The following is a 25,848-nucleotide window of genomic DNA, read 5'->3' on the forward strand; positions in this document are numbered from 1 at the left end:
ATAAATACTGAAGAACATTTTCAGTCAGCATTAACATGACTGACAGGTGAGTTAATGGACATATCTTACCCAGTTCATGAGGAAACTCCTCACATAAGATTGCTATAGATGTACTAAGTCCCTGCAGCAGAGACAGGGTGAAGGACGCACCAATAGCCAGACCATCAATGAAATTGTGCAAGGCATCACTCAGCGTGATCATCCAGGCAATTGTTCCAATCTCTGACAATGTGGGTCCCTTTAAACATTTAAAGCAGCTTTGGGTTTTCTCTTCCTGCAGAAAGAATGTAGCAATTATGTGAAACATTAAACAGCTGCAAAGAAGCCAATGGATTTCTTTCCCTTTTTTAATGTAGAGCTGCTAAAAGGTAAAGTACTAAGTGTTATGAAGACCAAAGTTCTTTGTCCCCAGAGATTATGCTGAAGAGGTAGCTGCTGCACACGCTTTCCCACATCACTGAGTGAATATACTTGGCCCAAATGGGGAGGATCACCACTCTGACTGTGAAATGGCATCTCAATGCCCATTTAGCCCTTGGTTCATCTGCTGAGACAAACACCAAGGGTGAGAACGGGGATAGTGGATTTTACAATTCACACACTAATCCATGAAAAATTAGACAGAATACAAATCTGGGGTTCACATAGGGTACTAAAAAGCCATCACTCACCCTCCACCCCAACCACTTAATTAAAAATGGAAGGGGGCTATCATATTACCAGTCCCTCTAATTCTTACTTGAGCACTCAGATACCCTGCTGATGGGCACCTATATAAAACCCTAGATAGCCATCCAGGAGCATCATAGATTGTTTCACTTGTAAGTTTCGGCCCTGCAAGTCATGTCCTGGGGTTAAAATCCGTTTCTAAGGAGTGCATGTTCAATATCATTGACAGTAAGTAATTTTCACTGTGCTGCTGAATGGTTCTAAGTTTAAAAAAAAAGCTTAGTGCAGAGCTGCTGAGTATGAACATTTAGGACTCACTCCTGCATCCCAGAGGTAGAAATAGAAGTCTGGCACCCTCCCTTCAGGCAGATAAAAGCACAAAATGAACTGTCTCCTTTGAAAAATTTATAGTTTCCTAGATGTTTACACCTACAATTTACAGTAATTGTCCTACTACATTTGTAAATACAAAAACATTTGTACATAAAGGCTCTTGGAAATCAATTAACTAGTGCTAGCGCTTGAAATGGATAGTTAAATATATACTGAAGTTACAGAAACAGCGCCCTTTCTCTTTAGCAAACTCTGTATACCTCAATGTAATACCATATTCCTCTGATTACAAGAGAACTACAAAAATAGTTGTAGGAAGTGTTTAATTATAAACTATTAAAGGGGGGGTTGCTATGTGAAAGATAGAAGCTACTGAACAATTAAAATTTTATGTTAGTAAATGAGAATATAAAATACGGATTCAGATCTTACTTGTGCTGACATTGCTATATGTTAGTGTTGACTTGGCAGCTAACAAAGAGAGCATCACTGACTCTGCAACCTTGCCAAAATAACTTTTTCATATTGCTCAAGTGAGTCGTGAGCTGGCAGTTTATAAAAGCTTCTCTTCTTCCTAGATAAGCTTATACAACCAACTAACTGACAAACAATACATTAAATAAACCCATGTTCATACCTGAGCAGAGACCACACTGACTGTGTCAAAACTGAGGTTTCCATTAGGCTCTATTATGGCTGGATTTGCGTAGCATGTCATCCCATTATTAGATTTCAATGGTGTGGGTGGATTACCCTTAGCCTGAGGAGGATTCTGTTCATGATTTTCAAAGTGAGTGTGGCCAGTCTAAATGGGGGGAGAAAAACAAAACAAAAAACCATAAAAATACAGACTGCAGAATAGGAATGTGTCTAAACACACTGTGCAAGAAAAATCAGCTTGTCCATTTGGATGGACATATATATGTTTGCGTTTATTATACTGTTAGACAGAACTTCCCAAACTGGTCAGAGGACCACTGGTGGTCCACAGAGCATTTGCTGATCATTAATGGAAAGCTTGCTCTTCACAAGGTGGTGATTTTTCCTTCTCAATTCCAGCTGTTAAGTTGCACAAAAGACAACTAAAAATATATTAGCAAGTACTGAATGTTCCTGTTCCATGTATGTAATCAGTACAAATTACCACAGGGAAGTTATGCAATTGTATGGACCATCTCCCTGATGTAATCTTTAAGAGCAGGGGAGATGGGGCTGAGGGATCTCCCAGGGAGAAGAGGAGGCACACCAGACAGTTGAGGTGTGATTTAAACTCTGAACAAGTTTGAGATGCCCTGCTCTGAGAGACATCCTGTAAACAGAACATGAGCACACAAGACAACAAATACAGTGTGATAGGGGGATGAAACTGAGAGCTTGTGCAGAACCCACAATTCCTGTTAAGGTTTCTGCACTGGAACATGGAGGGGATGTGAGGATATTGGCAGTGAGGTGAAAGCACAGTCAGTGTGGAATCACTAGGCCAAAACCTTCATGGATGGGAGTGTCTGGCTGTATCCACTTCTCCTCCTTACACCCTACAATATCTGCATAAGTGCTTAAGGGAGGGCTCCAGGGTAGAATGCCCTTTATGTATTTCCACCAGGCAAAACCCATTCATTCAGGTTTTGCTCACAGGATTTGGTCCTTGAGGGTGAATAGAGTGTAGCCTAGTGATTAGAACAGGAGATGGGAACTGGGTTTCTGGGTTCTATTCCCAGCTCCGCTTGTAATTCTCTGTGTGAGCTAGGTTTAGTTACTGAGCCTGTCTGAGCCTCTGTTTAACCAAGTATCTCAGAGGGGTGTTGTAAGACTGAGATCCATGTAAAATATTGTATCTCATCAAACTACCAACTATCTAATAAAAATGTAACAGCTGTTTAAAACCAAGGCTCAATTTTGTAATATAAAAAAGCCTACTGGTAATAGAACTTGCTGAAATATACCAAAATACATCGGTCCAGTTAGCTACCTGGCCATAGGTCTTCAGTATCATTTTAAGAATCCTTTCCACAAAGAAGAGAATATAGAATCCACCGAACACAGCTACTGCTTTCTCAACATAGTTGTCAGTTTTAGGATCAAATCCAAATGCCTAGAAGAGAATGTAACAACAATTCAGGTTAATCAATCTTAATACACTTTCAGGAAAAAAAAAAATACACTAGTTGGACTGGATCCTGTGAAGGACTGAGTGTCTCCTACCACCCATTGGCTTTCATGGGTCCTAAGTTATTACTCAAACCTAAACTTTTAAGTTAGGCCATCAATAGTTGGGCTGATGTATTAAAATGGTACAATTTACAGACAGAGTGTAGAAGTCACTCACAAAAGTCTCTCCATTTACTTCAATAGGCTTTGTTCCCAGTAAGCAATATTTACTGTCTTAGAACCATTATATATTTGGCAATATTGTTTTTGTTTTGGATGCTGCATGCATAGAAAATAAATCCTCCCCTTCCAAATAGTAATTTCGGTACACGATAGTCATAGGTTAAAATGAAATACTGACAAGTCATTTTAATTACTAGATGGTAGAATGTTGCAAGAACAAAAATCTCAAACACAATTAATCCAAATGTGTGGAAAATTATATATAAACGTGTCTGTTTCTATAACCTTTTTCCACAACAGGTAATTTAAATGTATTTCTCTACATGTGCAATTTTGATATTGGTTTGCCATTATTTGATCTAAGTTGAGTCTCTTGACCCATGATAGAAGTTTCTTCCTGGCTCAGGTTTAGTGGGGATTTTAGCTGTCCGGGAAATACCTGTTTCTTCCTCAAATACTGTTATTTTAATGGGGGAGTGGGGAGGGCACAAATCTGCTTGCATGAGGACCTGTCAGGATACAGACTTGAAGGGGAATTTTACCTGTGTAAGGACAGAGTAAGCAGAATTTGGCTATAAGGGCCTAATTTAACCCTCAAAGACGCACGTGCAACTCTCATTGCAACCAGTAGTAACAACATGCATTCTGAGGACCGAATTCAGTTATAACACTTTAGCTTGCCCAAGGGATCTGAAGTAAATGCAATAAAGTAAAAATTACAACGCTGACTTTAATACCTAAATTGTCAAAAATTGAATCAAGTGCCTAGGAAAATAAGGCCCAAAGTCTGAGTTTCACTCCTAAGGGCATATGAACTTTTCCATGTGCCTGATTTAGATGCACAAAACTTATTGTGCTGGCATGTGCACGTAGATATCTAAACCAGGCATACACAAAAGTATCTGTACAGTCAGCAAAATACCTATTGGAAAATGTAAGTCCAATATTTAAAAAACCCAATGGTTGACAGTGCATTTTTTAAACTATTGTATAAAATCCCCTGATGCAGATTAACTTTCCACTAATATTTATTCAATGAAATGAAATAAGAACTGGAAGCACTTTGATAAGTGACAGTAAAAGTTGCCTGTTTTCCTGGTGGATACCTCTTGGGTCTGAGCCTACAAACACTAACTTGAGTAGACCCATTTCTGTCTGTGGCACTGATTGCATTATTAACAGTTTGTAAGATAAGGTTCCATTATTGTTACTTCTTGCAACAATATTACTACACAGTGAACTACAACAGACATTCCTAAGCCTTCTACCAGTATAGCCACAATACAATACAGAACCTGAACAAACTGATGACTGTTGTAATTTTGTTAACTTCAGATGTATTGTAATGTATTTTCCCTTCTCCAGTGATGGAAGCATAGTGTAGTGCAGTGGTCCTCAATCTCTTCCAGGCCACACCCTCATGTTACAAGAAAGTCGGGAGGTTCCCCACCCATCTAGCCACAAAGACAGATGGTAGTCAGGCCCCCCTGAAATGTGTTCACAATTGCCCTAGGGGTCATGACCCACATGTTGAGAACCCAGGCTATAGTGCACTTCAAAAATGACAACACTTTGGAAATGGATAAGTGCCACAGCCAGAGAATGAATACCCTTCCTTACCTCTGGAATTAGCTGGAAAATCGCATTGGAAAAGAGTGTCCCAATGGCCAAGCCCACAAAATAGGTTAAAATCTTGGGGAAATATGGCTTCTTCAAGAGAGGAGTTAAAACCAATCCAAGGAGTGATGCCAGGTTGATGATAGTAACGGCAAGGAACCCAAACCCCCAAACTGTGAATGAGAGCACAGCAGAAATACCAAGAGTTTTAATATCATATACAATGTATTTTTAACAGATGAATTGACATGAATATAAAAAAAATTGTTCACAAATCAGTTTGGAACTGCATTTGATGTTAGAATTTACAAATAGAGAAATCATAAAAAGTACAGTGTAACTTTAAAGGAGCTGACCTGAACCCACAAAAACAAGGAAACCAAAATGCTGGAACCAGTCACATCAAGGATTGAAAACACACTGGGGTCTGAAGTTCAGGATTTGGTGGCCCAGATTGTCAGCTGATGCAAATCAGCTTATTCTGAAGTAAATAGAGAATCTTGCCCTGCTATATTTAATCTGGGACTAATGCTTAAAAGCTAAACCAGAGGCCAGTATAGTCATGACATAGGAATAAGACTGTCTTTCTAGCCACCATGGCTACATTTGAATATCATTTGCCATTGGAGAGCGGAGAAGCAGCCAGAACACTTGTAGGTCCCTTCCTCACAGATCTCTAGGGTTGGAAGGCTGCACTGCTTGATTCTTTATCCCCTAATCCTTTCCCTTTGAGGGAAAGATTTGTAGGAAATCCCCAGTAGTGGGGACTTGCAGCTCCCTTCCTCCCTCGATTCTCCCAAATACCTCTATGGGAGGGATACAATAAGCTTCTCTGAAATGGTTTCTGCATGTCAAGTCCTACCTGGAAGTAGTATGTAAATATCTGAGAATGGAGCATATGTATGAACATTTGTATCTCTCTGTCCTATCCACCACAAACAGAGAATGGAACCGGGCCATGAGGGAGAGTGGGATGGACAATTTTTTTTTTTTTTAAATTTCTTGTGAGTAACCATGTCTCTGGGGTTGATGCCATTCTCTGTAGACATCCAATGTTGTAATAATGAAATAAATCAAGGAAGGTGCAGATTCTCAGCTTGTGTAAATCAGTATTATTTGTTTAAATTAATGAGCTATGCTAATTTAAACCATTTTGGGAATCTGGCCTTGAAAGTATTGAATATTTATAATTTACAAAAATAATCTTGTGCTAAGGCCTTGTACAACTGGAGCAAGTTTTAGTGAATAGCATATTTACACAGAGAAGGTTTAAACTACTCCTAAAATAGGTTTAATCAAATACTAACATATTGTCTGTGTGTGAAGTACTTTGGCCCTATAAACCCATGCTACACCCACATGAGGGAAATTTACATAGAAAACACCATGTGGTTCATGGTGTGAAGCTTCCAATGCATTATTCCCTCCTGAAAGGCAATTTGACTTACAGAAGGGAAGAAATCTATGAATCTCTGAGGAATTCATGCAGAGAGCCAGCCCGTCTCTTCTCCTCTAGAATAGCACAGGACACTTATGGCCATGAGCTAACCACCCTAAGCAACAGGAGATAGTACCACGTATAGCAACTGCCTCCACAGTACGACTCGTTGGCCTGATACCAATCCTGAAATCCACTGAGGCCTCTAAAATGCAGTGTTTGTGTGGAGAGGCATCTGTGCATTCAGAAAGAGGCAAGATATTTTCAGGTGGACTTTGCTTCCTCCCATCAGCTATTTTGTGGGAAGGGATTTTTCTGACAGATTCTGCTTCTCTGACACCCTGAGTGCTATGTAGCTGAAAGCTAATGGGGCTCCCTAAACAGAAGTGCAACAACTCACGTGAAAATGAAAAGCCAGACAAATCTCAGATATAAGAAAGTGACACTATCAGGTGGAAAACAAGATGGCTCATTAATGACAGAGAAAGAGAGAGAATTTCAGATAGTTCAGAAAGTAGTACTAGACTCCTGAATACTCATGCACAATATTTTCATTAAAGTGAGAAGAGCCTCTTTTAAAGACAGATAAGGGTAGAATGAGGCTTGGAAAAGCTTAGTCCCATGAGCATAATTTCAGGTGACAAAAAGCAGTGCCCTAAATGTTCCAGAATCTGCAGTGCACATTGTTATATGCAATGTGAAATTGTCAAGAAGTTTCTTGTCCATGCGTATCAAAACGTTTTGCCTGTACACAAACTTGCCTCTTACCTCACCTTTAAAGAAGTTCTACGGTATAACCACAATCAATTTTCTATATAAAGGGCAACAGAGTCCTATGGCACCTTATAGACTAACAGATGTATTAGAGCATAAGCTTTCGTGGGTGAATACCCACTTCGTCAGACGTATTCACCCACACAAGCTTATGCTCCAATACATCTGTTAGTCTATAAGGTGCCACAGGACTCTCTTTCTTTTTACAGATCCAACAAACATGGCTACGCCCCTGATAGTTTTCCATATAAACTGCTAATTCTACCATAAAATCATCCACAAACAATAATCACAGTCAACATTATGTTGGACTATATGAGAGCAGCTGGATAATCCAGAAAACTGTACAGTATAAAAGCTGCTTTGAGTTCTTCTTTGCACTGCTGGAGTGATGCAAAGATGATTTAGCGTAGGCCAGGGGTCGGCGACCTTCAGCACTCAGCCCATAAGGGTAATCCACTGGCGGGCCACGAGACGTTTTGTTTACGTTGATAGTCCACAGGCGGTTTGCCATTCCCGACCACTGTGATTAATTGTCAGCCCTAATACGGAGCCGAATCCCTCACTGCACTGGACTTGCAACAGGCTGAATTGAGTTTATTTTGCCTATGTGGTGTCAGTGTCCAGATTTTCAAAGGGAAAGGAATGTACATGATGTTATGAGAGGAAAGTGAAACCTTATGCAAACAATTTAAAAGCCTAAATCAATATTAACTAAAGCTTTGATTTTTATCTGTACTAAAAATAAACAAACATACATTTGGGTTCTGTAATTACCACAATCCACACAACTTTTGCTTTTACTATTTAGGATCATTATAAAACTGCCTTTTCATTTTGTATATGGTCAGCTCCTCTCCATTAGCCTGTGCACTACAAATAGTTTAAAGCAAATTTTTAAAAAAATAAATTAAAACCTGTTTTCAGGTCTCAAAGAAACTGGGTCAAGAACAATGATCAAGACATTAAATTAGGACAAACATTTTAAAATTATGATTGTTTTTAATTTAATACTATCCATTTTGACAGCAAAAAACAGGATACATATTAATACCTACAAGTCAATGTAGAAAGACAGCAGAAAAACTGAGGTCAGAAAATATAATAAGAAAATTAGGTTAATGCCAGATTGCTAGAAATGTGCTGACTGTAGAAGATTCTCTAGTAAGAATGATCATGCATTCATAATGGCACTCATACTCTCTCAGAATAACCGAATATATTGGTGTAAACAATGTTGTTGGAGTAGCCGTATTGGACCCACGGTACTAGAAAGAAGGTGGACGAGGTAATAGTTTATTGCACTAACCTCTGTTGGTGAGAGAGCATGGTCCCTTGAAATGCGTTAATTATTTATACTAGACAGTCTGTTCCACTTTGTATTTAGCTGTGATACTCTGAGTTGGTTTCCCAGAGGAAGAGCTTGAAATCTCGTCTCTTTCAACAACCAAAGTTTGTCCAATAAAAGATATTACCTTGCCCACCTTTTCTCTAGAATTTAACAAGATGGATGACCTTTTTTGAAATTCTGGCCCCGCATTTCTATGTCCTAATCCTTTGATACTGGAATGAAGTATTGTTTCATGATTTATTATCTTATGTTTGCTCTGCTCAAACAAGGTGAGTGTTCAGTGGATAGTTAATTGTTCTTTATTAGGAAACTTAATACAGGAGATGAAATTACATCCATCATTGATTTAATAAAAGCAGCAAGAACATAAGAAATACTGCCAAATGTTCCTGAGATGCTGGGAAAAAAAAAAAAAAAAAAAAAAGTGTTTATTGACTTTGTGTTATCTGGATGTTTAGGGTTTACTTGTGTCGCATGTCGCATTTTCAAGTTTTTCCTCTGCAACCATGAGAGCTAGAAACTTACAAGGGAGGGAAAGAAAGAATGAACTGAGTTTCTCACATAATCACATGTTATCAAGAGCTGGTGCTTCAAGAAGAATACCAATTACTAAAAAACTCATGATAAAATTGCAAGATTTAGCAACACTGCTGAAAATATTTTGTTTTCATTGTATTTTCCAGAGTCATATATGTAAAAGTATATTTATTATTAGAACTTGATCTAGCTTAAACTATCCTTGGCCTTTTATGTTACTCAAGCCCTGGAAAATTGCCAGTTCTGGTTTTATACTGTAGCAGGCCATCCTATATAGAGGAAGTCAGTCTACCAGGAGAGCCCCCAAACAAACAGCCCTACAGCACCAAACTTCAGCATGCTGTGGAAGGCAAAGGTAGAGAATTCACACAATAATCTTTCCCCCATGTTCTAACTCCCAATTCTCAGGTCCTTCAACACTCCAGTTATAGTAACAGTGCATGAGTTGTTCTGATTCTGTCCTATATGATTGTGGGTGGCAGCCTGGATAGGATTAGGCCTTTTTCCAGTCACCAATTTTTTAATCTTCTGTAGGCGTGGCTCCCTCCATGGCTAACCAATGTATAACTGAAATCAGTCAAGGAGAGAAGTTTATGCCATCTGTTGGCTGCAAACTTCCCATTGGCATCATGGGAGACAAAGGGCAACAGCTAGAATATCCTGAGCTCCCTGCCTGAAAACATGATCCAACCAGTCAGCGAGAGCAGTGATTCTCAACCTTTCATTTGCGCACCCCTAAAAAATTTCAAATGCTGGTGGGGACCCCTTTGGAAATCTTAGCCATGCTTTGCGGCCTCCCAGGCGTCTGCAGGTTGAGAACCACTGAGCTAGGGAAGACAGCAACTAAAATCTTAGGACCCTAGCTCTTTTATACTTCGCCACCTGACATTAAGAAGTTAAGAAGGGACTCTTCTCCCTCTATCAAGCAGATTCTAGGAATGTATTTAATGGACTACCTGCATATCTGAAAAGGCAAATGGTTATCTGTGGTTATCAGCTGGTGCAGAGTGTGCAGATCTGCTCTGAAGAAGCAAGGGAGGGGGCTGCATATGATGCCTTGGACACAGGAGTGGCGCCGGGGTTTTTGGCGCCTTAGGCAGGGGTCCTTCCACACTCCCGGTCATCGGCAGCAATTCTGCGGTGGGGGGGTCCTTCCGCGCTCCCGGTCTCTGGGGCACCTCGGCGGTGGGTCCCGGAGCGAGTGAAGGACCCACTGCAGAATTGCCGCCAAAGACCCAGAGCGTGGAAGGACCCCCCCCGCCACCGAATTGTCGCCCCCCCATCCCCCAAATCCTGGTGCCCTAGGCGACTGCCTAGGTCTCCTAAATGGAAGTGCCGGCCCTGCTTGGACAGGCAGAATGCCTCAAAGCATCACCTGTTGGCTGCTGTAGTTCTGCAGCTCCCCTCCCACCACCATTACTCCTCAAAGAGGCAAGAACGTGATTTTGCCCATAGTGTATTATCAAATAGCTATATGTGCAGTACTATTTATTAAGCATACAACCCATATGGAAAATAGATGTGTGTTACATGCTGCCTTTTAGCATTTTCTCGGTTTCCAAAGCAGCATTTTCATTCTTAGTAACTACTGAGTTACAGGCTTTGTAATGAATTTTGGAATTTAAAAAAATATTTGGGCTTCTAAAATGTTCTGTATTTCAGGCCCCTGTAATACAGGGTAGGGTAGGAGGCCCCTGAAGATTTTCTGTAGTTCGCAGGGGCCTCTCTTATCTGGTCACTGGACACTTGATGAGTTGGCAGTCAAAAAAAAAAAAAAAAAAAAAAAAAAAAAAAAAAAAAAAAAAAAAAAGGAGAGATGGTCACAACAGCATACAGGTCAATTATGGGTCATGTTTAAATGTACAGGCTACTTAACCCACACCGAAAAATAATATACTTCCTCTGCTCTCTGTCTAGATACTTAATGGCCCTTATCAGGATATCTGAGATCCTACTGTGTATGGAATATAGTTTTTTATTTATTATTAAATAATGCAGTTCAGTAACATTGTCTAACAGCCAGAAAAAGAGGCAACATTTTCCAAGTACGGAAAAAAAGCCTGTCTTCAGACTCTGACAAGTAGAAAATCCAATATAACTTTGACTAAATATTTACATTTACCTCTGCCCTTGGTCACGGTAGGAGAAAAAATGATTTGGTTATTTCAGAAATGCCACTATTTTATGTAAATATTTTGTTGATTTGAATTATTCTTTGCTCCAGCTTTGTGTGTGTTTATTATTATTTATATTATGGTAGCATCTAGAAGACTGACCAGGGTCCCATTGTGCTAGTCGTAGTATGAAAAATATCACAAAGATAGTCGCAGCCTCACAGTGCTCACAATCTAGGATTATAAGATGCAATGGGTTTACTTTTTAAGTAAGTGTTAAAAAAATTAATATCCTTTCCATATTTAAAATTAAACTTGTTTTGTTAGTTGCATTATAACTAAGATGAAAAGTCATGGTAAATGGTAAATCATGGATTTAATGAAGTCCTAAGCAGCATTAGCCAATGTTCATTTTATTTATTTTCTTTTATAGCACCCCTACAAAGCACCTGTAATTCAGAATTACATATATTTAATAGTATATATTAACAACATTAATAAATACTGTTATAGGTCTATTGATAAACACTACCATTGGCCTGATCCAGCATTCCTTGCACGCTCAGAACTCCCATTGAGCTCACTGGATGTTTTGGGTATGCAAGGAATGCCAGAACAGACTTGATATGGGGTTGGAGAAGAACGTCTGGAAAAAAAAATAATAATAATAATAATAATCTGATGAATTTCAGGAAAGCCAATATGCAGAATTTTGTGCAAAAGGTAATGAAAAAAATCTCAAAATGTGTACAATTCTGCAAAAGTAAATGTTCTTTCTAAAGCAATTACTTTTCAGTGTAGACAGATTAGAAGGGGTTAAGTGGGCAAAAAATACCCTGTTGAATTATTGTTCATTATTTCATGCAGGAAGAAAAATAAATGAAAAGAGTAAGATGAAAGTTAGCCACAGAACCCAAAGGAACACTGTCAGCGTGAGCCACTGGTATAAAAAAAAGGCAAAGTGATCAAATATATTCCCACAGGTAGAAAGAAGAGACTGAAATCTAGCAAATGCTTATGGAAAAGTCTTTGACTTCTCCCACCATTAAATTTGCAAGTTCTACTGCAAATCTGCACAGACGTTCCTACAATGTTTTCGTAGACAGCATTGAATAATAGCAGCTTTTAAGATGGTGAGCCACAGCAGTCTGAATGGCCAGAATTGAACTCATATGGTTAGTTCACATGATTTTAAGAAGAGAAGTAAAGGAAAGGTTCTCCCTTAAAGGGCCACTCAAATGGAAACGTCTCATAAAATGGGCAGCATTCTATTGGGTCAGAGTAATGGATGTCACACCCAATGGCAACAGTTGTGGTAAGCCAATAACAAAAGTTACAAAATAAGAAATATAACAAGAACAAAAAAGTTGGGGCTCTTCTACTCATTCTTTTAAAACCTAGAAACAAACAGTGATAGCAATAAGATCCATATACCAGGGTTAGTTAAAGCGTGGCCCAGGGGCCAAATAAAACTCCCATTGTTATATGTCTCTCATAATTGACCTCAGGTTTAGTATGGAGGCATGGCACACAGAATCTGCTGGTCTCCGCATGCAATGCTCCATCTTGAGCCAAGACCACCAGCATGCATGTTAGGACATGCAGTTTCCTACATTAAGGCTGCAATCCATTCTACCTCATATAAATTAGGACCAGATTTGGGACTCCTGGCAAGTTGTCAGAATGGACCTCATCTAAGCAAAGTATGGACACTTTGTAAACTCTTTCAAACTTGGGTGCCTACGTCGGCACTTAAGCACCAGAATAAGTGGCCTGATTTTAAGAGGTCACAAGAGTAACGGGAATTGTGGGTGATCAGCACCACTGAAAAACAGAGAATTCATTTAGGTGCTTTCATATGGATTTAGGCACCCAAACTTTAAAAGGATTGACCTTTGTTGGTTTGGCTTTTGTTTCAACTCACAAGAAATCTGAGCCAAAGAAAAACTAACAATGAGCTCTATGGGCAGGTCTTCACTAAGGGGGGGGAGGGGAGGGTGTCGATTTAAGATACGCAAATTCAGCTACGCGAATAGCATAGCTGAATTTGACCTATCGGAGCTGACTTACCCCGCTGTGAGGACGGTGGCAAAAATCGACCTCCGCGGCTCCCCTTCGACGGCACTTACTCCCACCTCCGCTGGTGGTGTAAGAGCGTCGATTTGGGGATTGATTGTTGCGTCCCAATGAGACGCAATAATTCGATCCCCGAGAGATCGATTTCTACCTGCCGATTCAGGTGGGTAGTGTAGACCTAGCTTATGGTTAACAGCATACCTGCCTCTGCCTTGGACTCATAAATTATGATGATTTGATTGGGAAAGCCTCCTCATTCTAAATTCTGTTTATTAAATAGCTACTAATGCCATCAAAATTACTATCAGCAATGATACTAGTGTTCAGCACAGCATAAAAGCCTACAAGAACAACAAATTACTGCATAGCACTACACATTATTTTGCACTAACACCATGGTAACGCCTAGGACTAGTTGTAAGTTCATTGGCTGCTTAAGAGAAGATGGAATTTTCTTCCATAGAAGTGCAACACAGGCGCTGCCACAGAAACTATTGTGAAAATGTTCTGGCTTCTCTCTCTCTCAATCAGCGTTTGTGCTAGGTGCCTCACAGAACGGGATATAGGCTCTTACTCTGAAGACCTTACAGTCTGAATACAACAATGGGGGTTATCAACAGACACAAAAGGAGGAAGAGGAAAGATAAGGATAACACTGAGATCACACCCTTACTCGGTAAGACATTTACACATCTCGGCCTCAATTCTGCAGACACAGATGTTCTGCTTTTCAAAGCTAATGCACACCTGCTCACTGATGTGGAGTTGCAGGTGCTCAGCCCTTTTAAAAGAGAGGCCATTAAGTATTCTGGAAACATCACATTGCTTTTGCTATGTCAGGATCAGAGGCCACAGTTGATTCCATTATGATAGCTGGTTTTGCACTTATTTCCTTCCCCCTTACATTTCTATGTATTATAATTATTAATTTTAGAGTCAGAAAAAAGGGATTTAAGAACAGGCTTGAGGAGACATTCCATGCACAGTGGGCAGCATGGAAGAAGGCACAAAAGCAGGAATAGGAAAGGGACAGATACAGATCCCTGGGAAGGATACCCACTGACTCCCTTAAAATAGCTTTGTTTCCCTGACCCCATCTGCACATGACAATTCAAATATCGACTCCTGTAAATCTTAATGGGAGCTGCCCATCTAAAATGTAACACATTTAATATTCACCCTGTAAAGTAGGATTTCTCCCTGCAGTCATCAAGGCCATCTTCTGCTTCAGAGAGTTATTATCAGTGAAACGGCTCATATGCTTTAGTGCATAAGCCACCCTCTAACAGAGATGATTAGGAAGAAGAAACTTCCCTCTATGTGCAGGCTATTTCATAATTGCCTACAGGAGGGTTTCTTGCAGTTTCCTCTGAAAGTATCCATAAATTAAGCGGAAACAAATGGACACAATTCATCTCAGCAAATCCTACTCCTGTTCCATTATGAATGAAAGAATATTAGCTACCTTCTGAAGGAGTCGGTTTAGATTTGTTCTTGTGCTTTGATGAACTATCACAAGGGTGAAAAATCAGCTGTTGTAAGACAGCTGGACATATTGCAGAGAAGCTGGAATTTGTTATCTGGCTGTTGTTTGGAAAACCATGAAGTGAAAAGATGTCCTCACCAGACATGCACTGAAAAAAATGAATAAAGATTATTAAGATGACATGAAATTAAGAGGTGACAGATGACAAATAAATGCTACACTAAAAACAGGATTGTTATGCAGTGAAAATACAGGGCGGGATTTTCCAAGTAGCATACTTTGCACATTCCTAATTTGTGCATGAAAACACCATGACTGTGTGACTTGAAACCACAATTCACATTATAAATCAATGGAACTTGTTTCTAATTCACCTAGGTGCTTTTGAAAATCTTGACGTCTGTGTATTTATGACCAGTTAGCCCATAGCTTGAAATAACATTGAAAATACTGGCTCACAGTATATAAAACTAGTCTAACAACTAAATAATTAAATCTAAAAATATTTAGGATACCATTAAAATCTCAATGACAACATATCAACAAATGATAGTTACTTCAGCAACTGTTATTCACATAAATAAATATTTCAAAGCACATGCGGTTTTATTTGTTTCGATAAACTTGAATTAGACTGTCCTAAGTGGACCTACTGTACGTTGTATCCAATGTTTTTTTTAAATCCATTTCATAGCACTGACTGTTACAGAACAAAATCAGAATACATTTACTTTAAGAAAAACAACATTCCATTAAGACAAGTACCTCTTGCTCATTAGCCCCTTAGCTTAGGACAAGCCAGTAGCTCCTGTGCTAGCATGCATATATTTTGCTTTAGTATGTCAAGCCAGGAATTCTTTTCAACATACAGCTAATAGACAGAAATCTTGATTTAAGCTGCACAGATGTGAATTGTTTGACAGTACACAAATAATTTATAAGCCCTTTTTATTCACACATTTTTCTATAATGACCAATATGTGAAGTAGTTCTTCACTTGAGTATACACATGAAAACAAAAAGTTTTCACATACCAAGGACAAGTCGTGAGACAACAGGTGAAGTCAAGTGTTCTTTCCATACAAGCTTTGAATAATAGTCAACCTAGAATGTCTCAGTGTTGGGGCTTAGGGGCATTTTAGGAAATATATATTAAGGGTCATTCCCTTGCTCCTGTCAAATAATTTTGTTTAATTCTCTGCTCAAACCACAACAACTACAGAATGAAATAATGAGTCTTCAGGTTAACAGGGCATTGCTAGAATAACTTAAGATAATGGGCCAGATTTTCTGCTGGGGTAAATTGGAGCTGGTCCTAATCATTTACTTCAGTAATGCTGCATTCATTTACACTAGCAAGGCATTTGGCCAATAGTATTCAAAAAGGTGAAAGACTTGTACACACAACTGGAATGTGACTATTTCTGATTAAACTTGCAGCAATGAAACCCTCAGACCAAATTCAGTCCTGGTGAAAGTCTCATACTTCAGCAGAAGTACATCCACAATATTTTTGCCCATCACACCTAATAACCCAATTAAGGAAAGCATCCTTACTGAGGACAACACTTAAGCATGCGCTTAAGCACAAATCTTATTGAAGTCACTGAGGCTTAAGCACAATCTTAAACAAATGCTTTAGGTGTTCTCCTTAATGGGACCGGGGGGTGGGGGGGGTGACTTAAGGACATGCTTAAGAACTTTCTTGAATTGGGGCCTAAAATTAGTCTTCTAAAATGACTTTCTGCCAATGCATTTAACAGACTGTATTTTAAGAAAGTAAAACAAAGTTTGCTGGTTGTGTAGACTTTATTAATTATTATTATGACAAATCAATCAAGTATTGCCCCATGGAAAAAAATAAACTAACACAAACTGTACTTAAAACTATTCATAGTTTTAATCATAATTATGTCAGAAAATTAGCCTTGGAAACAAGTTTGTCTGGTTTGACTGGGTTTTGTAGGACAGCAAGTTTTCTTCTCAGTCAGTGTTAACATCCTAGTTTCCATGGTTATAACAACCACAATTCAGTGACATTAAAGAGTTCTGCCTTAGCATTTTAATGCCTGGTCTTACTTTTGATGTTCTCACTCATCTCAATGGAATTATTGTACATGATCAGACAATATTGTATGTGGTCATTCACAGTACATCTACACAGCCCACAGCAGCGAGTCTCAGAGCTTAGGTCAACAAACTTGGGCTCCTCCTCCAGCGCTAAAAACATCTGGGTAGGTGTTGCAGTTTGGGCTTTGAAACCCACCTTCATCCTCAGGCTTCAGAACCCACATTCCAGCCCGAGCCTGAACGTCTATACTGTTTGTAGTGCTGTAGCATGATCCCAAGTCTATAAACCCAGGCTTGCTGTTTACATGTTCCCTATGGTTCAAGCTTTTTAGAGTGAATCTCTCTATTCTGTAGTCTGCACTGGTTCCAGGTTTCTAGTGTGCACTCCACAGGCTAAAAGAGTGCAAAATATATAACAGGTACCTACAACGTGTCAGAGGAGAGTTTCAGTATAAAGTAGTGGTTCTCAAACTATGGTCTACGCCCACTAATGGACTACAAAGCCCTTTTTGGAGGTCTGCAGCATAAAGCATTTGGAGAACCAAGCAGGAGAGCATTCGGGTTTGGGAGAGTAGGTATCCATTAAGAGGAACACAGAACTAAAATGATGGATAACCACTGGCTTGAAGTATTATAGCAATCTCCACAGAAAGCACATCATGTCATGTTACTTAGGACAGCAGGTGAATCTTTCTAGCTCTACAAACTGCTTTAAGGGCATCCTTATAGTAATAGTGAAACTAAACTAGTTAATAACCGTTATGAAGTCATGAATTTTAGCAGGAAGTTTCCCTAACGAAATGAAAGCTTTCAGATTTCCCTTCAAGGGAAACTTGCTAATTGAAGCATACTGTTTTTGTCACAGTGACACAGTACCTAGGGACATTATTAAGGAGATGCTCTAAGTAGGAAGGATTAAATTTTTGGTAAACATCGATTTCACCACATACACAAAAACAGATAAAAAAAATTTCCATTGATAATTGAAATTTATAGAAGGGCAATAAGAAAAATGTTGCTTAAAGAACTCAGAGTTTGATGTAAGAGTTTGAGGTTTGTGTATTTTGACATGATGTTGACAATTTGTATTTTATCAGTTGTAAAGCTCTAACTTATTGAATCTCAACATCTACTGTCATTTAATTATTGTCTCACCCTCCCCCACAACAGTGAAAATTTAAATTAATAAAAATTGAAAAAATGCTTAAATTAAACATTGATATTATCGGTTGAAATCATTTAAAAAAAAAAATCAAATTCTTCCAAGCCTTGTTATAAGTTAGTAAGATTAAGGCTTGGAACTCTGGTTACATGGGATTAAAAAAAAAAAGCAAACAATGCCTTTGGCCAGTGGCTAATTTAAATGTAAGGGGGAGATATAAGTAGGAGAGTTTTTATTTGTTTTTTTAGAGAGAAACAAATACACATTATAGTTGCTCATGATTGCTCTATCTATCCCCATCCATCCTGTTTGGTGCCCTTTGCATCCACTTCACTCTTGTTAATAATTCCTACAGACATCAATGATCTAACACAACTTATACAAGTTCATTTACATAATAAAAAAGGATTAAACCTTTTGGAAACCTTGAAATGGGACCACCCTTGTTTGCACACTGCAAGACTCCAGATTTGTCTTGGGTGGATAAATATGCTGAGACAACCAAGTTATTGTATAAATGTAAGCTAATGAATTTTGTATGAGTAACATCCTTGAAAACAGATTTCTTTAAAAAAAAAAAAAAAAAAAAGATACTTTAGTTTAGTGTTAGGAGCACGGGACTGAGTCAGGACACCAGAGTCTGATTTTGCCATTGATTTGCTCCAAGAGCTTGGGTAAGATCTCCGTATAAGTGCGAAGTATTATTATTAATTACAGTAGAACCTCAGAATTATGAATATCAGAGTTACGAACTGACCAGTCAACCACACACCTCATTAGGAACCAGAAGTATGCAATCAGGCAGTAGCAGAGACAAAACAAAAACAAAAAAGCAAATACAGTACTGTACTATGTTAAATGTAAACTATTAAAAAAAAAAAAAAGCATTTTTCTTCTGCATAGTAAAGTTTCAAAGCTGTATTAAGTCAATGTTCATTTGTAAACTTTTGAAAGAACAACCATAACATTTTGTTCAGAGTTACAAACATTTCAGAGTTACAAACAACGTCAATTCCCAAGGTGTTCATAACTCTGAGGTTCTATTGTAATTAGAAATAATTCAAGCAGGGACATCATAAATAAAATGCAGTAATTTTGAAAACATGAAAGAATTTATCAAGGATTCCAAATCCTTCTTGCGAAGCAAATGTCTCAGTCCTAGTGATATTCTGTAAGTCATTAAAAAGATGTCGTAGCCTTATCAACGGACTGAAGATCTCTCTCCACTATTGAAAATAACGATGATGTAACACCCAAACTCTTAAATCTTGGTGATGGGATCAAACGAATACCATTTAAAGAAATTGTCAGACGGGGGTGGAGATAGCTGTCAACAAACATTTACACCAACTAATCAAAACTTTTATTTTCTTCATATTTGGGTTCAAATAATTATATGAAGGTTGCTTTTTAAGACTGTTTAATATAGACCTTCTATATATTTCATACCTGGATTCTAAACTACACTACAAATGTAATTATCAGTAATATACAGCTTTTCATTATGCTTCAGTTATATATTCTTTGGACATCACTTTTTGAATGACTGCATTTAACAGTTTTAGAAGAGAGGCAATATTTCCATATCTATTGAACTGGACTTTCTGAAAAAGCCTATACCTGATCAGAAGCATGTTAGTGAGGATTCTGTCTATACTAACAGATTTATTTGGGCATAAGCTTTCGTGGGTAAAAAACCCCACTTCTTCAGATGCATGAAGTGAAAATTATAGATACAGGCATAAATATACTGGCGCATGAAGAAAAGGGAGTTCTTACAAGCGGAGAACTAGTGTTGACAAGGCCAATTCAGTCAGGGGTCAGACAGCCCCCCCACCTGAAGCAAATGTTCACCAGCAACTAAACACCACATTGCAGAAACCCTAACCCAGGAACCAATCCCTGTAAGAAACCCCTGGCCTACTCTATCCCCATATCTACTCTAGCAACACCATCAGAGGACCCAACCATATCAGCCACACCATCAGGGGCTTATTCACCTGCACATCTACCAATGTAATATATGCCTTCATGTGCCAGCAATGCCCTTCTGCCATGTACATTGGCCAAACTTGACAGTCCCTACGTAAAAGAATAAATGGACACAAATCAGACATCAGGAATGGTAACATACAAAAGCCATCAGGAGAACACTTCAATCTCCCTGGACATTCAATAACAGATTTAAAAGTAGCCATCCTTCAACAAAAAATACTTCAAAAATAGACTTCAAAGAGAAACTGCAGAGCTACAATTCATTTGCAAACTTAACACCATTAATTTGGGCTTTAATAGGGACTGGGAGTGGCTGGCTCACTACAAAAGCAATTTTCCCTCTCTTGGTATTAACACCTCCTCATCAATTATTGGGAGTGGACCACATCCACCCTGACTGAATTGGCCTTGTCAACACTGGTTCTCCACTTGTAAGATAACTCCCTTTTCTTCATGTGCCAGTATATATATTTATGCCTGTATCTGTAATTTTCACTCCATGCATCTGAAGAAGTGGGGGTTTTTACCCATGAAAGCTTATGCCCAAATAAATGTTAGTCTTTAAGGTGCCACTGGATTCCTTGTTGTTTTTGTGGATACAGACTAACATGGCTACCTCTTTGATATCTGTCTATACTATTGTTGAACCTATGCTAGCCATGACCAGATTTGTCCCAGTGTGGTACATGATAACCAAGCCAAGCTACACACTATTCTGGGTAGCCTGCAGTATGATTTTATAAAATCTCAACTGAGTCAGAATGGGATAGAATACTATTCCAGCACCCCTCTGGCAGCCCTATAGGCGCCTGCGTAATTTAACATTCCTTGCGTTTAAAAATTAAGGCCAACTTTTTAAAAAGTGCCTACTAATTTTGGGTGCCTTAGTTGCCGAGTGCCCAACTTGAAAATCTTTTGGCCTAATTTGCAGAGGTACTGGGCATCCACAACTCCAACTGATGTGGCTGAGGGCTGTGTACACCCAGCACCTCTGAAAAATCAAGTTCTCTTAAACTGAGCAGCCAAGAGCAGGGACTGAAATGAGAGTTACAGCTGAGTTAACAATCAAAACTTCCATTCTTCAGGAAATTCTGATATTTTGAAATTTTGTTTCCATCCCGAATAGGGATAAAAAGTCAATATATTTACATTTTTCTCAAGACAGAAAGTTCCAAATCAACTTTTTTAAATGTTGAAACATAATGACATTCCTGAAGCAAAGTGTTTTGTTGAGGTTTGTTGAACCAAAGCAAAAATGTTTCTTTTCAACATTAAAATTCACTTAAATGGAAAAATACTAACCTACTCTTATTTAAGTCTCTATGTGTGTATTCTTTAGGGCATATGTCTCTCTTAGAGGATGACCCTTCCGTGACTTTCCCACATACCCACTTTGAAATTAAAGCAGTTCCTTCTGGGCAGCTATCCAGCACTGTAAGCAGGAAGTCTACACCTGTGTATTAAACCTGAATTAACATGTTCCTGTTTTATCTAATCCTGGATCTGTAACGTGTGAGTTTTTCTGCTAACAGCAAGACACATCTTTGAGGGGGGGAATGGCCTAAGCATCTAGCCTTTTTGATTGCAAAGAAAACATTTCAAATGCAGTGTTGGCTTTCTGAATCTGCTGTCAGATAGGCTAAAACAACAGCTCTAAAAAGAACTGCCCCCATTCACTTCCATAAGCTGTTAGCTCTGAAGACTAATAACTGAACATCCCCAGGGGCACCACTTCAGTTGGGGGGCTTCTCCCTCCCTCCCCCTGAGTTTCATACAGGAAGTTTGCTCATGGCACACATCCTACCCCCAGATGAAGCTCTTAACTGCAGCACAGCCTGAGTGTGGAATGTGAGTTCTGCAGAGGAGAGGCACTGCTCCCAGCTTATGCCCCTGGGGCAGGGAGTCAGTATTGTGTTTCTAAACAGAGGCAGGATGATTAAGATAAGAAAGAGATGGTAATTAAAATAAGGATCTGGATGTCCTTCGATGAGCCTGGAAAACAGGAATCCCTCTATGGGGGTGGGCGGGGGATTGAAGACAGAATGTAGGGGACTCAGAACAAGTACGGCCAAGGTTACATTCAGAAAAGAGGGAGATGTGAAAGGGATAAGTGAAAAGAGAGCCAAAACCAAGGAAAGGGATAGCATGTAGCCCCATCTCTGTTGCATCTGACTGCCTCACTATGTTTAATCTATTTCTCCTCACAGCCCCTCAGTGAGGTAGAGCAGTGCTGTTATCCCCATTGTACAGATGGGGCACTGAGGCAGAGCGAGACTAAGGGCTGGATTTTGAAAGGTATTCAGGCACTAGTGAGATTTTTCAAAAGTGCTTAGAAGGTTAGGTGCTTTGTAAACTCCACTAGCTGCATCTTTGGGTGCCTAAAAACCTATGAAACTCTGTCCTTAAGGCACTGGCCTGAGGCAATACAGGAAGTCCCTGGGGGAAGTACAACCCAGGTGTCTGAAGGCTATCTCACTGCTGCATGTGGCAAAAAAGGAGAAGTCTGATAGATGGAGCAAAACCAGTTCTCTGAGACACCAGCAAATAGTCCCAGGAGATTGGGAAGGAGGTTGTGATTGACAGCATGAAAAGCAGCACAGAGGTCGGGAAGGATAAAGACAGAGAATGAGAGTCAGATGAGAGATCACTTCACTCCCAAGGGGTGGCAGGTTCTACCTCATACTGGGTTATAGAGCAATGGCTGCTGTGCAATTTTACATTGTAACTGAAAACCATTTTGTTTTGTCTTTTTTTTTTTCTGAGTTTGAAAATAGGAAGGAATGAGAAAGTGTTGTATGAGTATCAGTTGTGTTTATGCCTCAAATTCTTAAGAGTTTCAACTGTATCCAGGCCAATTTCAGAACAAAGAAAAGAAATTGCATCCACAGAGTCCATAAAGTTGACTATTATTATCATGATTTGTATTATTCACTGGGCACTCTCTCTATGCTCAACACTGTTCAAAATATGCCAGAAAATGTAGTCCCTGAGCCAATGCATATAAAATGTGTAGCCCTGGATAAGACGACTTAAATATTTAAGTATGAAGTATATAGTTATTGAGGGATAGCTCAGTAGTTTGAGCATTGGCCTGCTAAACCCAGGGTTGTGAGTTCAATCCTTGTGGGGGCCATTTAGGGAACTGGGATTAAAAAAAACAGTCTGGGGATTTGTCCTGCTTTGAGCAGGGGGTTAGACTAGATGATCTCCTGAGGTCCCTTCCAACCCTGATATTCTATGTATGGAAGCGCTGATGGCAACAGAAGTTTTACTTGACTAAAGACTGGAAGATTTGATCCTCCAACCCTTTTTCAAGAGTTCCAATGCCTTTCTTTTTCTTTCCTGCTTGCAGTGACCCTGATATACTTCAGAAGACTCAATTTTTTTTCCTCAACATTAAAATGTGGAATTTTCTTGGTGTTTGGTTTTAAATAGTCTCCTGTGAGAACTGCAACTCTCAATCACTATAGTGTTGTGTTTAAGAGCCTTCTGGAAAGTAACTAGCCTTTAAACACAAGTGGGAAGTGTTGCCAACTCTCATGATTTTGTCATGAGTCTCATGATAATTAGTTTTCCTTAAAGCCCCAGCTCTTGAAGTCAAGTGGATATGTGATGATTTCAGCCTTCATTCTTAAAAAAACAAAACAAAAAGAACAGTTTCTAGTCCTTGTGGCTACGGCAAAAAGCTTCAAAATGTGACCCCAGTGCACCCTAAAAGCTCAAAAAGCAGAAGGCAAATAAAAATAATGCCAAGTCTCTTATTTTTATATAATCTCATGATTTTTGGTAAGCCTGACTCAAGATTTTTGAACATTTTGGGTTGGCAATACTGTGAAAGTGACTTGAAAGTCAGTTTCTAGTCTCTTATTTGTAGAATGGCAACAGCCCTAGAGTCCCAGGTAGGTGCAGTATAAACTCATGGGGCTTTGCCTTGGTAGGATGTTTGCAAAAGTTAAATGATCTATTCCAAGATTGGTGAACTGCAAAAAGTAGCCTAAATGATAGAAAGTAATCTGGATTTTTCTACAATTGTTACATTCAAAAGCAGGAATATAGGTTTAAAATTTTAAACCTAACTAGTGTCCCTTAAGTAACTTGACACAAGATGTTAGAACATGCTAGTATTAGAGCTGAATGGGTCTAATATTTATTTAAATGTTCTCTCTTTATATAGGAATTAGACACCGTGCTCCTGTCAGCTAATGTCTAAGGTCCTTTCCCCTCCCCCCCCCAAATAATAAAACTAGAGTTTTCAGGTGTACAAGTAGCCCTTGGAATCATGGTTAAAGTTGCGCTCCCTACCAAAATCTGAATCGGACCCCCTGAACGTCCCATGTTTCAGGGACCTGGTTATGAACCATGAAAATTCAAGAGGAAAAAACCCTAATGTTTGTACACAAAATGAAGTTGGTATGCTTCTACAGAGGCTTTCCTTACATCATGATCTTATATCTTAATAAGTTAAAAGTAAGATGGCATCTAACCACATTTTATCATTCATGCCAGTAAAAAAAAAAAAAAAAAAAAAAAAGTCTAATAGTAGGTGGATATTTCCAAAAGGATTTAAAAAACAAACAAACCAAACAACAACAACAAAAAAAGTTGCTACATTTCTGACTAACAGCATTTCATAACATTAACAGCAACTTTCACCTCTCTCTCTGCTCCTCTCCCTCCACAAAGATTGGTTCTTACACACCAAACATTAACAAAGGTGTATCTCCTATGTAAATCACTAAGCTGAGTCAGTGTTTCCAGCAGTAGTAATAAGTGGTAGTACCATCACTTGTGGTAGCACCGGGCTTTACAGATGTTCTCACTTGAAATGCTAACTTCAGTTGTCAACCCAAATGAATGCTGAACAGAGAAATGGGTAGTGCACTAGGGGCTGCAAAGGACACATGTACTACATGGCCATCTGATATTCTTTTTAACTTAGCCTAAGATTTGGGATAGAAGAAACACAAAGGCAAATTAACATTTTTCCCCAGCAACTAACTTAGGGATAAATTGAGTTTTCTCCTCAATAGGTGAAGTGTTTTCCCCAGACAGTGGAACCAGCCTAGTTCCCATGCAAAAAGGAGAATTGGATGCTGGAGTGGGGTGTGACAAAGACATGCCAAGATATGCCCAGGCATGTCCTGGAAGTATATTACATCTGTGTCCAACCATCTCCTTGATATTTCACCACAGAGGGTCACGTATAGTCTCTATCAAAAGCTAAAAACGTAGCTGAGCATCATGGTAAGTATGGGTTTCCTGAACTGGAGGAGGTAGAACTTGTCACTTGAAGTGGTGTTGGTCTCAGACCTGACTCACTCAACACTGAAAACAGCTCACATCTGTCAATTCAGCCAGCACTGTGTTTACAGTCCCAAGCAGTTGCAGACTTGAGTGCTGACAAACACAAATGTCAAGGACTGTATAAGAGAAAGGAAGAGTGCCCAAGTGTCATCCATTATGGAGGCAACAGTCTGCCAGCAGGAGTGTCTCATGAAAAGTGCATCCCAGCTCTCTGGACTGGACAAGTGCTGTAAGGACTAACCTTTGGGTGAAAAATACCTTGCAAGACAGTGAAGTAAGTTGTTAATAAGCATAGCCTCTAGATTGCCTTTTATATTTGTCTTATATCTGCAACCTGGTGTTTCCAATCCTTTTACTTGCTTTTATTTAATCTTTAATTCAAGCTTAGTTGAATAAACTTCAATTTGGTTTTACTATAGACACCTCTAAGGAGAGCATTGCTCTGAGGTGATGGTGGTAAATTGGGGCACACGGCTCCTACAGAGGCTGTGGATTGAGTAAATTGCAGGTGTAGAAAAGACAAGGGATTCAGCACTCAGATTCCTATATTCTAAGGCCAGAGCCTGTGATCATCTAGTCTAACCTCCTACA

The 25,848-nt window shown here is 39.1% G+C and overlaps 1 protein-coding gene across 5 annotated transcripts in view; it reads right to left on the reverse strand.

Moving 5' to 3' along the window:
• The window catches only part of SLC39A8 (solute carrier family 39 member 8), a 41,618-nt gene that overhangs the window by 6,768 nt on the left and 9,002 nt on the right, over positions 1 to 25,848 (reverse strand). For all 5 annotated transcript variants that reach the window (XR_004645966.1, XR_004645967.1, XM_034772570.1 and 2 more), the window contains exons 3-7: positions 14,706 to 14,874; positions 4,954 to 5,123; positions 2,972 to 3,094; positions 1,640 to 1,807; positions 70 to 274 (exon numbers count right to left, since the gene is read on the reverse strand). Coding sequence is in view for 3 of the 5 variants with exons in the window: in XM_034772570.1 (XP_034628461.1) it covers positions 70 to 274; positions 1,640 to 1,807; positions 2,972 to 3,094; positions 4,954 to 5,123; positions 14,706 to 14,874 (835 nt within the window). In the remaining 2 variants the exon portion in view is untranslated. The remainder of the gene's footprint in view (positions 1 to 69; positions 275 to 1,639; positions 1,808 to 2,971; positions 3,095 to 4,953; positions 5,124 to 14,705; positions 14,875 to 25,848) is intronic.

The sequence above is a fragment of the Trachemys scripta genome, chromosome 5 (genome assembly GCF_013100865.1).
Source record: "Trachemys scripta elegans isolate TJP31775 chromosome 5, CAS_Tse_1.0, whole genome shotgun sequence".
Lineage (NCBI taxonomy): Eukaryota > Metazoa > Chordata > Testudines > Emydidae > Trachemys > Trachemys scripta.